The sequence below is a fragment of the Natator depressus genome, chromosome 10 (assembly GCF_965152275.1).
Source record: "Natator depressus isolate rNatDep1 chromosome 10, rNatDep2.hap1, whole genome shotgun sequence".
Classification (NCBI taxonomy): domain Eukaryota; kingdom Metazoa; phylum Chordata; order Testudines; family Cheloniidae; genus Natator; species Natator depressus.
In genome coordinates this window covers 10,557,680-10,576,186 of record NC_134243.1, presented here as the reverse complement: position 1 = coordinate 10,576,186, position 18,507 = coordinate 10,557,680, and the positions used below count along the sequence as shown (strand labels likewise).

The window sequence follows — 18,507 nt, the reverse complement described above, 5'->3', positions numbered from 1 at the left end:
TGTGTGCAGCAAGTACTGAATCACTCAAACCGAGACTGGATTAGAGGCTTGCTATGGCTTACCTTCCAAATCTCATGGGTCTTTTTGCACAGCCAGTAAGCAGGGCTGACTTCCCCTTCACACACAACTGCAGTAGACATAATCAGGCCAGGTAAGGCCAGGCCTTCTGGGAAAGGAAAAAGAGGGATCTCAAAAAGTGGTTTAAAAGGGGAGACAATATTTTGGGGCTAAACTATGGAGAAATGAGGCCTCCCCCCCAAAAAAAACACCTAAAATGGCACAAACGTGGAACAATAATGGAGGGAGTTGACAGTTTAAAGTCACTTATAGCTGAGCTTTTAGTGTGTTGGAAGTAAAGAAAGAAACTTTGACCACCAAGCAAGGAACAAGAATTTACTGGAAATCCATAAGGATTTTGAGACATGGTGATACCTTGGTGATTATGGCCAGCAAAGGTACTACTCTCTGAGAAGGACAGATTGTCTTCTCCAATGAATCAAAACACACAAAAAGGAGCTTTGGAGCTGATTTGTCATGTAGCTGATATAAAGGGCAGGCAAGCACTGATTGATTGATCTTGCTTTCTGTGTCCTCCAATTTTAGCAATGGCTCCTACTTGCAATGGCTTGCTCTGGAGGGAAATAGGGAGGAAAGATGTGTCTCAATATAGTTTTAGTTTAAACACACTCTTCTCACAGGAGTATTGAGAAAGGCCTCCTAAGAATCCATAAAAGTTCTGTGGTACTGTCAGGGCCTTGCAGGAAAAGAAGGAACCCTATATAATTCCCTAGCTAACATGCTAAGCCTAGTGGAGTGCTACCTGCCCCTGGATTTAGTATAGGGCTGGCAACATCAGAAGATGGAGGATTTCCATTGGCTGCTGTTTGTGGGGGAAAGGATGTCAGACAAATTTCTAGCCCCAACACAACTCTTTTGGGAGACAGTGGCCCTACTGCCAGTCCTCTCTTCCTGGTCTCCAACAACAGAAAATGGAAAGAGCAGCCAGTTGTCACGCTCTACTCTCACACTCCTTCAAAGACTCTTGGGAGGGAGATAACTAGAGACAGCAGGAGGATGATAGGAGAACACCATGCCTTTCCCCGAAGACATCAATGATAGAGACCCTAGAACATGAAGGAGGCATGGAGCTATTAGGAAGACAGGTACAGAATACCCAAGGAAGAGAGAGGTGGGATGTTGCCTTGGAGGTTCCAGTTAATCACCCTTGCAATAGAAAATTAATGGGTTTATTCACAGTCAATACCTCACTAACTAAACTCTGAAATTCTGTTCCTGAACATGATTGTGAACCAAATTTGTATGATATTCATATCTGTAGTTCAGAATACAAAGGCTGTCAGACTTGACCTCTGATTTGATTTTTGACTTTCATTTGGAAATGTTAGTTGATTTTCTCAATCATTGGTGCTGAATTACTTGACTTGGCTTGTAAAATATGAAAGATGACATAATTCAGTGTACTTTTGCTCTTGTTTCCTCCATTAACATCTAGAAAATATAAATCAAATAACTTGTTTGAAAGTATTTTTAAAGAATTAGACTGTGATCAATTCATTACTCTTTAAAAAGTATGTTTGAACATATGCCAGCTTTGGACTTAAATTCAGCTTCTTACTTCCAATCCTCCTCCTTTCACCAAAACAATAGCATTCTTTTGAAGTAAATACTTCAAAATCTATAAGTAAAGTACCATTTGTTTGTAACACTACATGTTAGCTGTCTGATGCATAGGATACTGTTCCTTAGGGTACATAACTGGAAGATCAGCAATAATAAAATAGATAATGGTTGATAAATGGAAGTAAGATTAAGTAGATGAGTTGAATTCTTTTAGTCATAACCATTTTCAAGTAAGTGAGTAGACTGTACTTTAAAATGAAAAGTTGTAATGAGAATAATACATTGCACTCATACACTCTTTTACAAAGTTCAAGTAATTTATCCCTTAAAACATCAGTCTCTAATAAGTATTCTTATTATCTCAGTTTTACAGATATAGAGATTGACACAGAGGGTTTAAGTGACTTGCCCAAGGTCACACAGCAAGTCAACAGCAAAACTGAGATTATGACTCATAGACTGAGCATGGAATTGGGATTTCCCAAGAGTGTGCTGCAGCGGCATAGTGATTTTGCAGAACATAAAAGTACTATACAATTGTTTTCCAATTTAAAAAAAAAAGAGAGAAGACAGGAGTGGAGGAGATAAAGCATGAAGGATAATAGCACAACTGGAAATGTGGTATAAGGATAAATTTGAGCATCTCTATTCTGATGGTTATACCCAAATGGTCAATAAATGCAATTTCACAAAAAACAGTGAATTCCCAAATCAGACATATCCTTAGAAGCACAACTTCCATCTCAGAAGGACAGAATGAGTCCTGCTCATTTTAGTCTGTTTAGTATTGTCTCTATTAGCAATCCCGCAAGATGTGATGTTCTACACCTATAATCAAATGGTACCCAAGAAAGGTGTGAAATTCTTTCCTTCCTTTGAAAACAAACAATAAAAATTACAGAAACTATTTCTTATTTGGTCTTCACAACTGACTGTCCCCTGATTAGTATACATGAGGGACAAATATGTCAGCTACGGTATAAAATAGCTTTTGAAAAATCACTTTGGTCCATTGTTGAATTATCTCTGTAAAATACAATCATTAAAACTGAATTCTATTGTAAATATTAATCTGTCACCATTATATTTAATATTATTAAATACCAAAAAGCCAATTTTGGTAACAAGAGTCTGAATTACTGTAAATCAACACAAATCTGGAAACTCAGCACCCAATGTTAAGATCTGTTCCTACAGATTAAAATAACTTTTAAAATATCATAGAAGTTTTTAAAAAAATGTGTTAAATACCAAGGGACTGGATTTCTGTACCTAGTAGTGACCGCTGCTATCTTATGACTTAACATTTGCAAAACTTTAATTTTCAAATCTAAATAGTTTTAAGTAATGTGCATGCAAGGAAGTACCTCAAACTTTGTAGTGTTTTACTGTTGTCACTTTCACAGTATAAAAGTCCTCCAATTTTTTTTCAATTCATGCTCAGAAAAATTAGTTGAGATATAAATGAATGAAAAAAGATGTTTATAAAAAAATGCTGACCAGTTCTTTTTGGGCTTAAAAATTCCTGAATTCTGAAGGCTAGACCAGTCACATGACAGTGAGATTAATTAGAACTATCTACATGGTTCAAAACTTCTTTTCAAGTAGGTGATCTGATTAGTTATAAACAAAAACATGGAGCAACAGTGCTGATTATGTCTGAATAAGTAACTTGCAAATCACAAAGATGATTAAAGACAAAACAAAAGCAGGAAGAAAAAACATAGCATTTTTAAAAGGGTTTTAGTCTCTTATTTCCATTCTTAGACAGGGCTGCAGGTTCATGTTCTTCTGCTGTCCCTGCATCCCTTTCTGCTCCAGAGAACTTGAATACTGACCCCTTGGCCTTTGGGAGATGGGAATTCAGTGGGGAAACCAAAACAGTTATTTCTGTACACCAATTCGTAATTTATAGAAAAATAAAATGTATACAGATTTTTAGATGGCAGAAGAGTAGAAACCTGCAGCTCAAAGACAACGCTCAAAAGACCAAACAAAAGCAGGAAGAAAAAATGCAGAGTGTTTTTAATGGACTTCCAACTCCCCGGTCCTTTCCCATAAAAATATAAACTACATGAGTGCACTTGTGGGAGGACCCATAGTAGAAGTTTGCATTTAAAAAAAAAGTCAAATACATAGATTGGGTGTTTGGGTCATGGAAGGAGGCCAGAAGAATCAACAGCTAATGAAATATTGCAGATAACCATGGCCTTGATCCTACAGTTCTATCAAGTGGGCACACAATGGTCCATCAGCGTGAATCTGATTGGCTATTGGTGTGACTAGACCATGATACAGTTATGCCTGTGGGTTTAACAATAGACTGAAGGAGTATCATGATCAGAAAGACTTGGGAACAAGAAAACTGTGCTAAAGACTTCATAAAACATTTACACTACTTTTGCATTTACATTACAAAGTATTTTATCCAATGTAAGAATATATTCCAAAATTATTTGTACATTAAAAATGACACTTTCTGGTTTAAAAAAAAAGTCAGTTATTGCAATAGGACACGTTAAATCGTGTAGCAGTGCTGAGTGATGCACTTGTGTGCTCTGGAGGTACTGTGTTTTGCCTTGTGCCTCACCACACACCTGAAATCTGCATTAATCAACACTATTGTCAGATCTTTTTACTTATTTTACGGCATTGCCATCATTATAACTTTTTCTCTGATGCCTTTTAAAAGAAAAGAAAGGGGAGAAGAAACTTCCAAAACTTTGAATATAACTTTTCTCTTCAGATATGGGAAATTTCATGGACACAGACCAGAGAAAAACAGTGTCACAAGGACAAGCTGCAGTTCTAGCCTTCCTGCACATCATCAGCTATCCCAAACCACAAGTGACTTGGTTTAGAGATGGCCACAAGATTATTCCAAGCAGCAGAATGTAAGTTGATGTGCAGTTCAAACAATTAAAGATGTGAAATCTGACTAATTACATTTGTTAACAGCTTACATTTTAAGCAGACTAATTAAGGTTGAAAGAAAATGAAGTAGTCATGAAGTAGCTCATCCCAAGTTTGAGATAAATGGCTATTTCAAGACTGGCTCTGAAATTCCTAAGTAATTCAACAAAATAATTCATGTGATCTTAATGGTGGTTGTACAGCAGCGGGCAGTGGTAATGGAGAATGGCTGCTTTCTCCTCCTCCCATTCATTTTCCTGGTGTGCTTTAGAGAAGTAAGTGTTTGTCCCTGGATTGTATTTATTTGAATGCACTAATTTAATGAATGCTGGTATTTACTTATAAGGCTGCATTTTATATTGAGCTCTGCTTGATGCTATTTTCCTTGACAATAAAACTGTAATCACTGATTATTTCTCTTTATTCTTTTATCCTACTGGCAGTTTTATTTCCTTTGGTCTAATTAGCAGTTCATCCACTCGTGGCAAGGTTGTTGCACTGTGATTAGCTAAGCATTATCTCAAGGTTTACTAATTTATCCCTTACCTAAGACATTTAAAATGCCAATGTCTATCAATACACTCATGCGTTTATTTAAAGCTTTGTGTGGTCAGCTGGAGTGTTAAATTTTTTTTTTGTCCCTGCCTCTTTGTCAAATTTAATAGAGAATCACTGGGTTTTTTGGAGAATGAGAATTTCGAAAGGATCCAGTAGCTGGCAGCTTATGGTGAGAGATATTTTTAGGTTCCAGGATGGCTGCTGAGCGCTAAGAGTTCTTAGTAGGGAAAAAAGGCTTTTGAGTTTTGACTTTTTATCTGGAGAGTCATACTTTTATAAGAGCATAAGATCAGCCATACTGGGTCAGAACAATGGTCCGTCTAGCCCAGTGTCTCTGACAGTGGCCAGTGCCAGATGTTTCAGAGAGAATGAACAGAACCAGGCAATTTCAAGTGTTCCATCCCCTGTCATCCTGTCCCACCTTCTGGCAGATGGAGGTTTAGGGACACCTGGAGCATGAGGTTGTGTCCCTGACCATCTTGGCTAATATTTTACTGCAGTCCATTTATACACTTTGTAAACATGAAAGCTAGTGTTACAGGCTCTTTTGAAAGTCAGTTGGAATTAGTGTGGTAAAGGATGTGGAGCAGCTCTGTAATGAGTTATGACTATATGGCCTGCTAATTGGGGTAGTTACTGTACGGCTATATTCAGTTATTGGAATATTTAGTGTATATATGTTGGTTTAGTTTAATAGCAGCTAGTTGGGGAAACAAACTGGAAGCAGAAACAGTACGTTGTTCCAGATGAAACATCTCCTGGTAAACACTTCAGTGGGGCTAAGAGACAATGCCTGAACTCTTTACCTGTGAGGAATATACTCACTGACACCAGTCAAGTTACAAAGCTTGTTTTGCTAATGCTGGGAACAAACAGATCAAAAGAGCTACAGACAGCTAAAAAGTCTCTTTCCAGAGGTCAGGCATTTCTTTGGGAGCTGTTTGCAGGGAACAGATTGACACAAGCAGATACCTGTTTGAGTGTCTGAAGGAGCAAAGCTTTCTTAGGCCTTCCATCAAAGGGTGGGAGAGCTTTAGGTAAGACAGATATGCATATAGGCTGGCTGTTTATTTTAAAATCCTATTTCTTGTATCTTATGCTGCTTCCAACTGTTAAGGTTAAACAGTATTTTGATCTAAGAAGGCTGTTTTGCATCCCTGTGTTAACCACTGGTCACGAGCTCCTGACAGGAAGAACTGCAGGTATCAAACCTAGTCAGACCTATTGGGATAAGTGTAGTGGATACCCAGATAGTGGTTTAAGAGTGGGAGAATCACAGGATTCCATCTTGAGAGAAGTGAAGGCATGAAATCTGAGACCTCAGGGGGTGCAGTCAGAGGCTAGAGAAGTTGTCAGATGTGCACCTAGCCCTCTAAAAATCAACTTGGAAGTTTAGCCTTGACCTCACCCATCACGTAGAAGATGGAATATTTGATTCTGGAAATTTTAAACAGTTCCTAAAGGAGAAGGTTAAGGTCAATGGAAAAACTGGAAACCTGGGGAACATAGTTCACATTGAACGTTTTAAGAACAAGATCACAGTCATATCTGCGAAGCAGTTCTCTAAAAGATATCTGAAATACCTCACAAAGAACATCCGATGAAGTGAGCTGTAGCTCACGAAAGCTCATGCTCAAATAAATTGGTTAGTCTCTAAGGTGCCACAAGTCCTCCTTTTCTTTTTGCGAATACAGACTAACACGGCTGTTACTCTGAAACCTCTCAAGAAGAACAGTCTTCATGACTGGCTTTGTGCGGTCGCATCTGATAAGGAGACAGGAGCTGCACGGCTTCCAAAATGAGGAAGGATGAGAGTCTGAGGAATAAATGAAGCTTTTACTGAAAGCTTTATACTCTTAAACAGCATACAAAAGACTAAACATCTATTTATGACAGCACTTTAACTTATTGGTGAATAAAGGTTTTGTACACTGTTTAAAAAAAACCATGAAAATGTGTAATGCCTCCCTTATGGGGACTGAACTACTTGCCTCTGGGCAACAGTTTTCTGAGCAGCAGCCCTCCAATTTTAAATAAGGCCTTATATACACACAAGTTGTATCAATTTAACTGAATCAGTTTAGAAACTGATCTGATTAGATTGTTTTGACCCTTTGTGTGGATGCTCTTAAATTGGTTTGAGTGCTTTATATTCCTAAATCAATACAAATCACTTTATATCCTATTAAGAGTGTCCACAGAAGGGGTTTGCACCCCTCTACCTAAATCAATCAACTATTCAATCAGCTACAATATTTCCCAATAATGACAACATTACACTTTATGCAGGCTAATGAAACATTCAGGGCATGTCTGCACTGCAATTAAAAACCCGTGGCTGGCCGATGCCAGCTGACTTGGGCTTGCAGGGCTTAGGCTAGGGGGCTATTTAATTATGGTGCAGATTTTGGCTTAGGCTGCAGCCCACACTCTGGGACCCTCCCACCTCACAGATTTCTAGAGCCCAGGCTCCAGTCCAAGCCCAAACATTTACACTGTATTTAAATAGCCCCTTAGCCCAAGCCCCACGAGCCTGAGCCACCTTGCATGGGCCAGCTACAGGTGTCTAATTGTGGTGTAGACATACCCTCAGTGCACGAACTGGAGAGAGCATAGGTGGTTATTCCATGCTGAAACTTCTTATTGCCACCCCAAAGAAAAGTTGACACTTATTTTTTCACTGTCACATCATTTAAGAAAACCATTGGCTCAAAGACCAATTATTGGAACTGCTTCTCATTTACACTAAGGCCCATCCACTGCTTTGTCAGTGTAAAGTGGACTCAAAGTAAGCATACTTTAAAGTTACACACCCTTTAAGGTCCCTTTATATTTCCAGAATGGTGTAAACGGGTGTTAGTGTAAATGAGAACCAGGCCCATTAGGAATACAGGGATAACTACCATTATTCAATCGAATTTACATCACTGTAATAGAAATCCAGGTGAATGTACAGGCTTTGTCATTATTGTATAAACTTAAAAGATCAAAATTAATAATAGTTATGCAAAAATATGAATTCTTCAGCAGTTCGTAAGAATCTGTCATTTAATTTTCCATTATTGGCATTCGCAGTGGAGCTGACATAGCAGTTTTAAAGCAGCTAATGCTCATTAATTTGCTTTTTTTTAAACTAATATTTTCAGTTTTTTTCCTGCCAGTGTGTTAATGTTTCAGTTGAGCCTGTTCAGCATTCCCATCTTTATTTGTTTCTGGGGAACGCAGGTAGCAGAAGATATTATTGCATTGTCGTAAATTCTGGCATCACATTATTATTTTGGAGGTATTTTACAAATATATTGAATAGGACTAGCCTTTGTTCTTTTTCTTTTCTAATGTCAACTTCACATCTTAGCATGGTCTCCAGTTGTAACAGATACTTCTTGAATTTAGAATAAGCAAATGTAACCGTTCTGCCTGTCAGAGTTGGCAGCAACAAGGGCCAGGTTCAGTATCTAGGGGTTCCATTCCAATAACACAATGCAAAACCGGCTCGAGCCCCCACCCAGTGACCTGGGACAAATATATACCACCCCCGCTGGGCGCCTCCAAGAGGCAATACTTCACCTCTCGCAAGCACATAGTCTGAGTGTAGCAAAAAGCCTTTTAATAACAGAGAGAAACAATGTGGCATTATGTTGGGGAAACACCACCAACAGGATTCATAACACAACCCATGAGCAAAAAACCCACCCCAAGCAAATTGGGGCATGTCCTTTCCCTTTGGTTCTTGAGTCCAGCAACCCAAAATCACCCAAAGTCCCAAAAGTCCAACAACCCAAAAGTCTCTGTCCCTGGTCAGGGCAGCCCCAGAGTTCAAAAGTTTATCTGCAGAGTTTTACCTCCCAACCTGGGTGGAGATTTGGGGGGGTGGGGTTTAAGGGGCACCTTACGTGGTCCAAAGCTGATGGCCCCACCTCTCCATGGGGCTCCGCTCTGCCAGCCGCCCCATGAGCTGCTCTAAGCATCCAACAAAACTGCTCTGCTCAACCAGCCACTCCGCTTGCCGTCCCACAAACTGCTCTGCTCCACCAGCTGCTCCGCTCTGCTCTCCATCCCGCAAACTGCTCTGCTCTGCTCCACCAGCCGCTCTGCTCGCCGTCCCGCAAACTGCTCCACCATATATCTTCAGGCTCCCCCACTACTTAACACAACACTCAGTGATTTCAGCTCTTACTAAGTTTAGCTCTTTTGTGATTTCAGCTTGTAGTAGGGGAGCCTCAGTGCTGGTGCACCATTAGCCCAAAGTGAATTCAGCTCAGCACCCTGTAACTAGACTCCTAATAGAATCAAAATTAGCTCTGATATTCCACAGTGGAGAGAGGAGGAAGTGCAATTAACATGTAAGGCCCTCACCAGGGGGGCCCATGCCACCAACTATTAATACCTGTTCCCAAGTCACAGAGTCCCATGTCCCTTGCCTAGCGAGTGCTACTTAGTTGATGGCGAGTCCCTCCATCATAACAAAAGGCCAAGTACAGTTCCACTGTCCTTGATTCCCATAATCAGGGTAATAACAATTTATTCTTCCTGCCCTAATAACAGAGACACTGGGGATCCCACAGCAGCCAAAGTGACCATTTGGGCAGCTATGGCCTCATTCTAGGCAGGGTGGGTGTGCCTATGCAAATGAGATCAGCCCCTGAAGTTCTTTTCCACAACTTGCCACACCTCACCACCAGATGTCAGGGTGGAGCTCATCCTGACTCTGCTTACACAAAGATAATAGACCAATTTCTTATTCCTCTTACTAGGTCAGTTGGTTAGACTGGAGAAAAAAACATTGATTCAATGGATAGATTAGTCTTCCCGTTCTTCCACAAGTAAAAAGTCATGATGATAATCCTGCTGTGTGAGAGTGCAGAGCTGTGATATTTACTGGGATGGGGCTTCCTTTTGAGATACAGACAATTTCTTTCAAAGAGAGTGGATTTTAATTAATTTAAATGGCAATGAAACTCATGGTGGAAAGATTATTCGACTTTGTAGAAAATAACTGTATTAATTCAGATGTTAACCAGTAGCTTAGCTGCATTGATTAGATAACAAATTCTTAAATTGTGTTAAAGCCACAGGATATAGATCGGAATAATGGCTTAATTTGTACAAGCTTTTCACTTTCAAATCCACTCTGAAGATCTTTAGTTCCTGCTGCATGCAATCACAGGTGGGCTGATGTAAAGATAACACAAGCATATGGAGCTCATCATATCTAGTAAGAAGCCTTTCATGTAGTCCTGAGGTTGCTGATAAAATTCCGCATAGAAGATGACTGATATGCCACAGAACATTTATTCAAGTAAAACAATGGAGTATATTTACAGTATTTCAAAGTCCCAGATACTTTCAAAGCCCCTGAGTTTGTTTTCTTTCCACCCTATTTCAGTGTATTCATGTGTGGTGTGTAATACAACAAACCAATACAAATTTTGCCTATTGGGAGTTTTCTTTCATCAAAGTCTTATTTTGATATTTTAAAGGTATGTTTATGCACCATCAAAGAAAAGCCATGTTACTTCATCTGTAATAAAATTTGTACGATGCTCTTAATCATTATTCTCTTCAGAATAAGGGAAACTTGACAATGTATTCAGATGAATTCATATGGTGGCCAAAGAAGGTGTGTTCGTATAGAAACATCATAAAGGATTAGAATGTTTTGTTCATTATTTCATTATGGAATCTTCGTTTAGCACAGGATTATGAAAATCTTATTTGCAGCACAGGTGTTCTATTACCTGAGTCACCAGTTTCCTTGCTGCATTGTTTCCTCTCATGTGTCCCACTTTTCTCCACCTGTTCATGGGCCATTTGGAATTTTTTATGAAGTAAAAATATTTGGGAATCAAACTTCATTTTGCAGAATGTTGGTCAAATATATTGCTGTTCAGAAATACTTTTCATATGTAGCTAGCTAATTTGTTTCTACCAGGAAGTGGTAACTTTAGTCAACACTCAAAGTAAATTTGAGAAAGTATTGGAAAAAGTGTGGAAATTCAGTGGAAAGACTCCTGTTGACTTCAGTGGACTTTGGATGAGGGCCTTAAATATTGTAGCAGAAGACCAAACTTTGGGGAAGAGCACAAAGAGTTGAAGCGATACACAGCTATTAAATTACTAGATGCAAGTACTACAGAGTAGGAGTGAGGAAAAAGGGAGGAACAGTGCAAACCTTCATTTGAGAGGAAAGTAACTGGAAAGTGACACTTGGTAGAAGATGGAACCAAAAGTTATCCAGAGAAATATTTTTCTCTGTGGCTAAGCTGTCTTTGCTTTGGAAACTTACAGTTTCTCAGACAATCGGCATCTGGTTTAAGTAGTTTACTGTTCTTCCTTCTTTAATCTTTCTGTTCTGTGAAATCTATTCTCCCGTTAATACACACACATGCAACATTCATTAAAGTGTGGATTTGAAAACCAAGAGTCTGATTTTCAGCTCCTAACTGGGTGCACGTTTGCAAGGGATGCACCTTTCTAGCCACACGTGCACAAATCAATTGTTTTCACACATCCCTCCACATATATACATGCAAAAATATACATACCAACCTACACCTAAAATTAATTTCTTGTCCAAAATCATATCTCAAAAGCAAAGAAAAATCTGTAGATGCCTTTATGAATATGACTAACTGGGTATTAAAACCATTTCTTGCAGTTCTGCACTGGTATTTATAACTGAAAATTTTAAATGATATAGTAGGGGCATGAGATGAAATCATCACTTGAATATCTGCCCGGAGCAAGGGGTTTCATGTAGTTGTACTGCCCTAAGAGCAGCCTGAGAAGCAGATTGTGACAATGAGGGTATGTATCCACAGCCAGTAGAGGTGTGGTTGCTTCTCATGTAGACATACCCAAGCTAGCTTTGATCTTCCTAGAGTAACAATAGCTATAAAGCTGCAGTAGCATGGAGGGTGACTGCTGAAGTATGTACCCAGGGTCCTTGGTGGGCAGGTGTTAGCCGATGGCCAAGGATGTTTGGTGAGGTGCCAGCTATGCCCGTTTTATACCATCCGTGACTTTAACAGCTAGGACGCACTGTCCCTTCGCGGCGGGCAGCCCGGTCTAGGCTGACGGATGCCCCAAGGTCCTAACCTCCCGTGACTTTAACTGCTAGAGCTCAGAGCTCCTTCGCAGCGGGCAGTCAACACTGACTGACAGGTGCCCCAATGGCAGTACTAAGAGCCTCTCCACACCCGTGACTTTAACTGCTAGAGCTCAGAGCTCCTTCGCAGTGGGCAGTCAGGATTGACTGACAGGCGCCCCAAGAGTTTGCCCCGTGGAGGCGGCACAACTCAACGCTAGGCTCTTAGTACTCTCACCTAATGGCCAGGCTTTATAGCCAAAATGGCTGAGGTTCTTTAATTGTGTTGGCTGCTTTACAGTAAACCAGAGAAACAAGTCAGGCTTATGCACAAATGGTTACCAAAATTTATTAAACTAGATTCTAATCATGTGGTTACAAAATTGCTAGTGCCTACTTATTTAAATGTAGAGATGTTACACACACAAACAAGTTACAAAACTGAAGCTACAATCCCAAAGAAAGAAAACAAAGTATAGAGCTCTATTTCAAAATATGTGTACACTAAAGATAGGAGATCAGGTGTGGGTGCTTCTTACCCTCCTTGCATCTCTCGATTCCAGCGGTGCCAAGCCAGGATCGGTCACTCAATTCCGCGGAAAGACGAATAAGGGACAAGGCTTAGGGACCCTCTTAGCTGCAGAAGCCTTGGGAGGCTGTCACTTATCTGACCAGCAGATAGATAGTGAAAAAGCACTCAAAAATCATGGTGCTGTAGGTCCCATGCTTATACCTCTGTACTCCTTTATTCTCTTTCTCCTTTCTTATGCCAAATTGGGGCTGGTCTGTCTGGGTGACGCCAGCGCTCTCAAGAGTAGTTTACACTTGCAAGGGAGAGAAACAATAAGTTTCGACTACCGGACATTCCTTTTATTAGGGTAAATATTTTCCCACCTAGGATGTTGGGGTGTGTGCATCACGCTATTTAGTAGGGGCTAAGAGCCATGTCTGTCACAGCTCCTCTGTCTGCTGTGAGCCTAATTGTTGTATATGTTCCCAGAGGCACATTGTAGCAGCACACCTGTGCTTCTCACAGCTTCAAAGGCTGTGCTGGAATTTATGTTAAGTGCCCTGTTGTTTTGGCTCCCCTGTGTTCCCAGCCATGCTGGTCTGAGAAACGGGGGGGCTGGCTGTCTGGCTACAGCAGGACAAATCCATGCCCCAACCAGTGCTGCCATGGCTTCACGGCTGCTGTTGCTCGATCTAACTAGATTGCAAATTTGGGTAAATCTGGAGATTCTGTAGTCCCACCTCCTGGTTGCAATGTAGACAAACCTTGAAAGGGACATGGACTTCAGTGAGACTTAAGCATATACATACAGTTAAGAACATGCTTAAGTGCCCTTCCTAAAAAGGGATGCTTTCCTAAATTGAACCCTTTGTGATTTTCACTGTGGAACCTCAATTTTGCATAAATATTTATTTTTCATTTATAGTATTTTACATTCTTGATCCCCGTGCCTTTTCTAGATGAAACAGTAAAGTTTTACTCAGTACAATCCACCCTAGCTGTTTCTGAAGTGCTGCTAAGCACTGCAGTCTGGCTATCAGAAAAACCTGACAACTTCATGGACCATGGCCAGTAGCAAAGATCAAAGAAGAGTCTGGGCTGTGATGTTTGTAGGATGGAGAGGGAGGCTGGAGGCCATAGTAAAGATAAACTTGCACTCTTTTGGATGGGAAAGGGGAGTGAGGGGGAATCTGCTCTTTGATATAAACACAATCAATGCTCTCCTGGAGAAAATTTGGGTCAAATTTGTTCACTGATTCATAGATTATAAAGCCAGAAGGGACCATTGTGATCATCTAGTCTTACCTCCTGCATAACACTAGTAACAGAACTTCCCTGTTTGAAGTAGAACGGATATTTTAGGAAAAAAATCCAATCTCGATTTAAAAATAGCTATTGATGGAGATTCTATCACAGTCCATGGTAAGTTGTTTCAATGGTTAAGTACTCTCATTGTTAAAAATGTGAGCCTTATTTCCTATTTGAATTTTGCCTCGCTTCAACTTCTAGCCATTGGATCTTGTTGTACCTTTTGTCTCCTAAATTGAAGGGCCCCTGATCAAATTTCTGTTTCCCACTCATGTACTTATAGACTATGGTCAAGTCACTCCTTAACTTTCTCCTTATCATGCTAAATAGATAAAGTTCCTTGAATCTAACTATAAAGGGCAGATTTTCCAATCCCTTAATCATTCTCATGGCATTTCTCTGAATCCTGTCCAATTTATCAACATTCTTCCTGAATTGTGGACATGTAACAATTTAGATGGCATATAGGGGCCCAAAGGTGTTAATATAACCCAGTCCAATATTAAATGATTTTTTAAAAAGGCTTGGTACACAGAGACCTCAGCCTTCTTAGTACCATGGCAAATTTCCCATTAAAAATATTTTTAACCCTTTATTAAAGATAAAAAGGGAAAATGGTTATAGCATTTGAAATATAAACTATTAAGTAAGGCCTTTTTTTTTTAAGCAACATCCCTTTTTCCTTTTCCCTTTAGCTGGAGAGAGTTGTTAGAAGGAAAAAACCTTTGTTTTGACATTTTCTTAAATGGTATTAAAAAGGGTAATAACTTTCCTTGGGGGGGGAGAGAAGTTAGTGGAGATGGGGTGGAGCTGTCATTGCTGCTGCTGTTAAAGTCTGCTCCTGTTTCCTAGAAGACAAAACAAGACAAGCACACACACCCAAGGAGAAAAAAGAACAGCAAAGATAGAAAATGCAATCTCTGGTGTTGGCTCTCTCTTCCTTATTGCTGGAGAAACAGGCATAGCACAAGGTCTTATCAGTCACCTAACAAACTTATACCTGCATCAGGCTGTTCAGGGCATTGCTTGTAGTTGCCTCTTTCTGGTCACAGGCTTACCGCAGTGTTGCAAATATACAGTCTTGCCCGGCTAAGCCAGACTCTTATTAGACAGAAAGCAAAAAGAGAAGGACAGGAAAGAGAAGAAATAAGATGGGGAAGGTAAAGGAGACATGGGGGCAGGGATGAGGGGAGACAGTCTCACATCCCTGGTGGTATTCAGCTGGAGACAGTGGAGGTGGCGGCATGGGCGTCGGATGTAATAGGCTGGACAACTGGGCCACAGTGCCTGCCCCCCCCCGAGACCCTCACCACCACTTCCACTCCACCCCCCACCCACAAGGTCCCCGCTGCTCCCCACGTCCCTTTGGGGGACTGAGGAGCGATGTGGAGAGCCAGTGGCCGTTGGAGTGAGGAGGCTCAGTTGGGCACTGCTGGGGCCGGCAGCTTGGCAGGAGGGTGGGGTCTTCAGGGCTTGGAGGAGCTGGCGCTTGGGGAGGCTGCCGGCGGCTCTTAGTGGGCCGGGGGGAGGGCCATCAGGGGCGGGGAGAGCTGGCGGCTCAGCCTGGCCCAGCCCAGCGCTCGGGGAGGCTGCTGGCTCAGCCTGGCCTGGCTCAGCGCCCGGCCTGGTGCTCAGGAGGTCCAGTGGCTTGGCCTGGTGCTTTGGGGGGCTGGTGGCTCAGCCCAGTACTGAGGCTGGCCCAACTATGGTGGTGCTGGGGCCAGCCTGGCACTCAGGGGGGCTGGCGCCGGTGGCTTGGTCTGGTGCTGGGGTGCGGGACGTGGTGGGTCGAGGGCGCGGCTGGGGTGGGTGGGCCGGAACTCCTCTGGTCCGGGGGGCCCTCAGGGCTTTTCCTTTTATGGGGGGAGTGGGGTGTTGGGGCTCCGGCATGCGGGGGACAGGGCCTTGCACAGAAGGTGCAGAGCTGGTGGGATATCCTCCCCAAAGTGGGGGTTCAGCTGCTGCCCATGGGTGGGAGTGTCATCTGGGTCCTCTTCTTTCTCTGGACCCATCTGGTCAGGACTCCTACTGGGGTGGGGAGGTGGCAGTGATGGTGGACAATGTTTCTCCCAAAGTCCTTTCTTCAAGGACCCCAAAAGGGAGTGATGGGTGGAATAGCCCATCCCCTCACTATTTTGTCCACCAGTTAGGCCTGAATTCTGACATACCCATTTTGGTTTCCAAGTAGAGGATTTCCAGTCCTCTACTCCTCTTATTTACCAGTTATAATCTTAACTCAGTACTTGAATGTCATTAGTTCCTTTTGTTAGTACTAATTTAGTCTCTGTTTCATTTTTGCATCTTTTCCCATCAACATTTATTGTTACAGGTTACTGTGGCCCTGTATGAACTTTTACTTACTTTTTACAGTTGAGCTCACAGTTCGGGTAAATTTGTAGGCCCAGTTATTACAATGCACACCAGAACTGGACACATTCCAGCAGCAATTGCACCAGTGCCAAATATAGAGGTAATATAATCTTCCTACTCCTCCTTGATATTCCCATTTATACATCCAAGGATTGCACTAGCCCTTTTGGCCATTGCGTCACACTGGGAGCACGTTAAGCTGACTTTCCACCATAACCCCCAAGTCTTTTTCAGAGTCACTGCTTCCCAGGATAGAATCCCCCATCCTCTAAGTATGGCAGGAAATGGCCCACCTTGATTATCATACACATTGTGAAGAGAGTGGTCACTTTGAATGGGCTATTACCAGCAGGAGAGTGAGTTTGTGTGTGGGGGGGGCAGAGGGTGAGAAAACCTGGATTTGTGCTGGAAATGGCCCAACTTGATGATCACTTTAGATAAGCTATTACCAGCAGGAGAGTAGGGTGGGAGGAGGTATTGTTTCATGGTGTCTGTGTATATAATGTCTTCTGCAGTTTCCACAGTATGCATCCGATGAAGTGAGCTGTAGCTCACGAAAGCTCATGCTCAAATAAATTGGTTAGTCTCTAAGGTGCCACAAGTACTCCTTTTCTTTTTTAAGTATGGCCTATGTGCTTTGTTCCTGAATGTATAACCTTACGTTTGGTCATATTAAAATATATAGTTTGCTTGTGCCCAGATCACTCAGTATCAGTGACCTGTCTTTGTTATTTACGCTTTCTCCAATTTTTGTGTCATCTGCAAACTTTACCAGTCATGACTTTGTTTTCTTTCAGGTAATTGATAAACATGTTAAATACTGTAAAGCCAAGAACTGATTCATGCAGAACCTGACTAGAAACACATCTACTTGATGATGATTCCCCGTCAACAATTGTATTTTGAAACTTGGCAGTTAGCCAATTTTTAATCCATTTAAATGTGTTTCAAGTTAATTTTGTATCATTCCAGTTTTTAAAACGTCATCTGGTACCAAGTCAAATGCCTTACAGAAGTCTAAGTATATTACATCAACACTATTCCCTTTATCAACTACACTTGTAACCTCTTTAAAAAAAGATACTTTAGAGTCTTAATGGGCTAACTGGCTTCTTTCATACTCCAGCAATTGTTGCTTTTATACTGAAAATTGTAAATAAGGATTCCAAAGTTAGTTTATGTTCTGAGACCAAAGAATTCAGGCACTGGCATTGCAAAGAGCAGGCATATGTTCATTTACCTTGCTCCATTTACTTTGCATAACAAAAGGTGGGAACAGTCTTGCATTAGACATGTAAACAGCAATATCCTCATTTGAAAGTTCCAGTTATTTGAATTTTACCTTTACACATTTGTAACTTCTTTTTCTTCCTTGGAAAATGAAATGTATAGACTATCAGTCTGGGGTTTTCTGTTCCAGGAGGAGGTAATTTCTACTGGTGTTTATCAGATTAGTATGCAAGAGCATGTTTTGTACCATGCTAGGCTCCTACTTAATTGCAGGTTCTTGTCTTCAAATTGCATCCTGTGGCCTACCTGACAAGAATGTTAGCAGAGTCTCCTTTTATATGTTGTTTTCGTTGTGTGGTTTTCCTTGAGATATGAAGTTTATGGTTTAAACATCTAAAATCTCCAGTTAGTTTTGCAGTAGTATGCTTTCCTAATAATAATCTTAATTGTTACATCTCGGGGGTAAACTGTATCCCAGGTGATTTAGAAAACAATATAATGCATAATTGCATATATTTAAATAGTTCAACGTCCATTAACTTATTACTCTTTCACTTCAATTACTTTAAGAAAGATTTGTCTAAATTTAGCATTTGAAATGGAAAGAACATAGTGATGTCAAATGTTTTTCATTTTTACTGGACTTTTAGTGTACATATTTATTTTTATTGACTTATGAAATAGTGGCTCTGTGTTAATACTTCTGTTAAGTTGTGGTTGTCATTCATCAGCTTCAGTAAAACTCTTGATAATTCTGAAAATGGAGTCTTGGTTTAAATGTATAATAAAGTCAATCTGTCACTATACACATACATATATAATGATTATGCCATAGATTGGGCCTTTTAAATATATATTTAAATATTTTAACTTAATTTTATTGAATTTT

At 40.8% G+C, this 18,507-nt stretch overlaps 1 protein-coding gene across 1 annotated transcript in view; it reads left to right on the top strand.

Annotated features, from left to right (window-relative positions):
- The window catches only part of SDK1 (sidekick cell adhesion molecule 1), a 655,892-nt gene that overhangs the window by 260,992 nt on the left and 376,393 nt on the right, over positions 1 to 18,507 (top strand). The window contains exon 5 of the mRNA XM_074965177.1: positions 4,388 to 4,535. Coding sequence (XP_074821278.1) covers positions 4,388 to 4,535 — 148 coding nt within the window. The remainder of the gene's footprint in view (positions 1 to 4,387; positions 4,536 to 18,507) is intronic.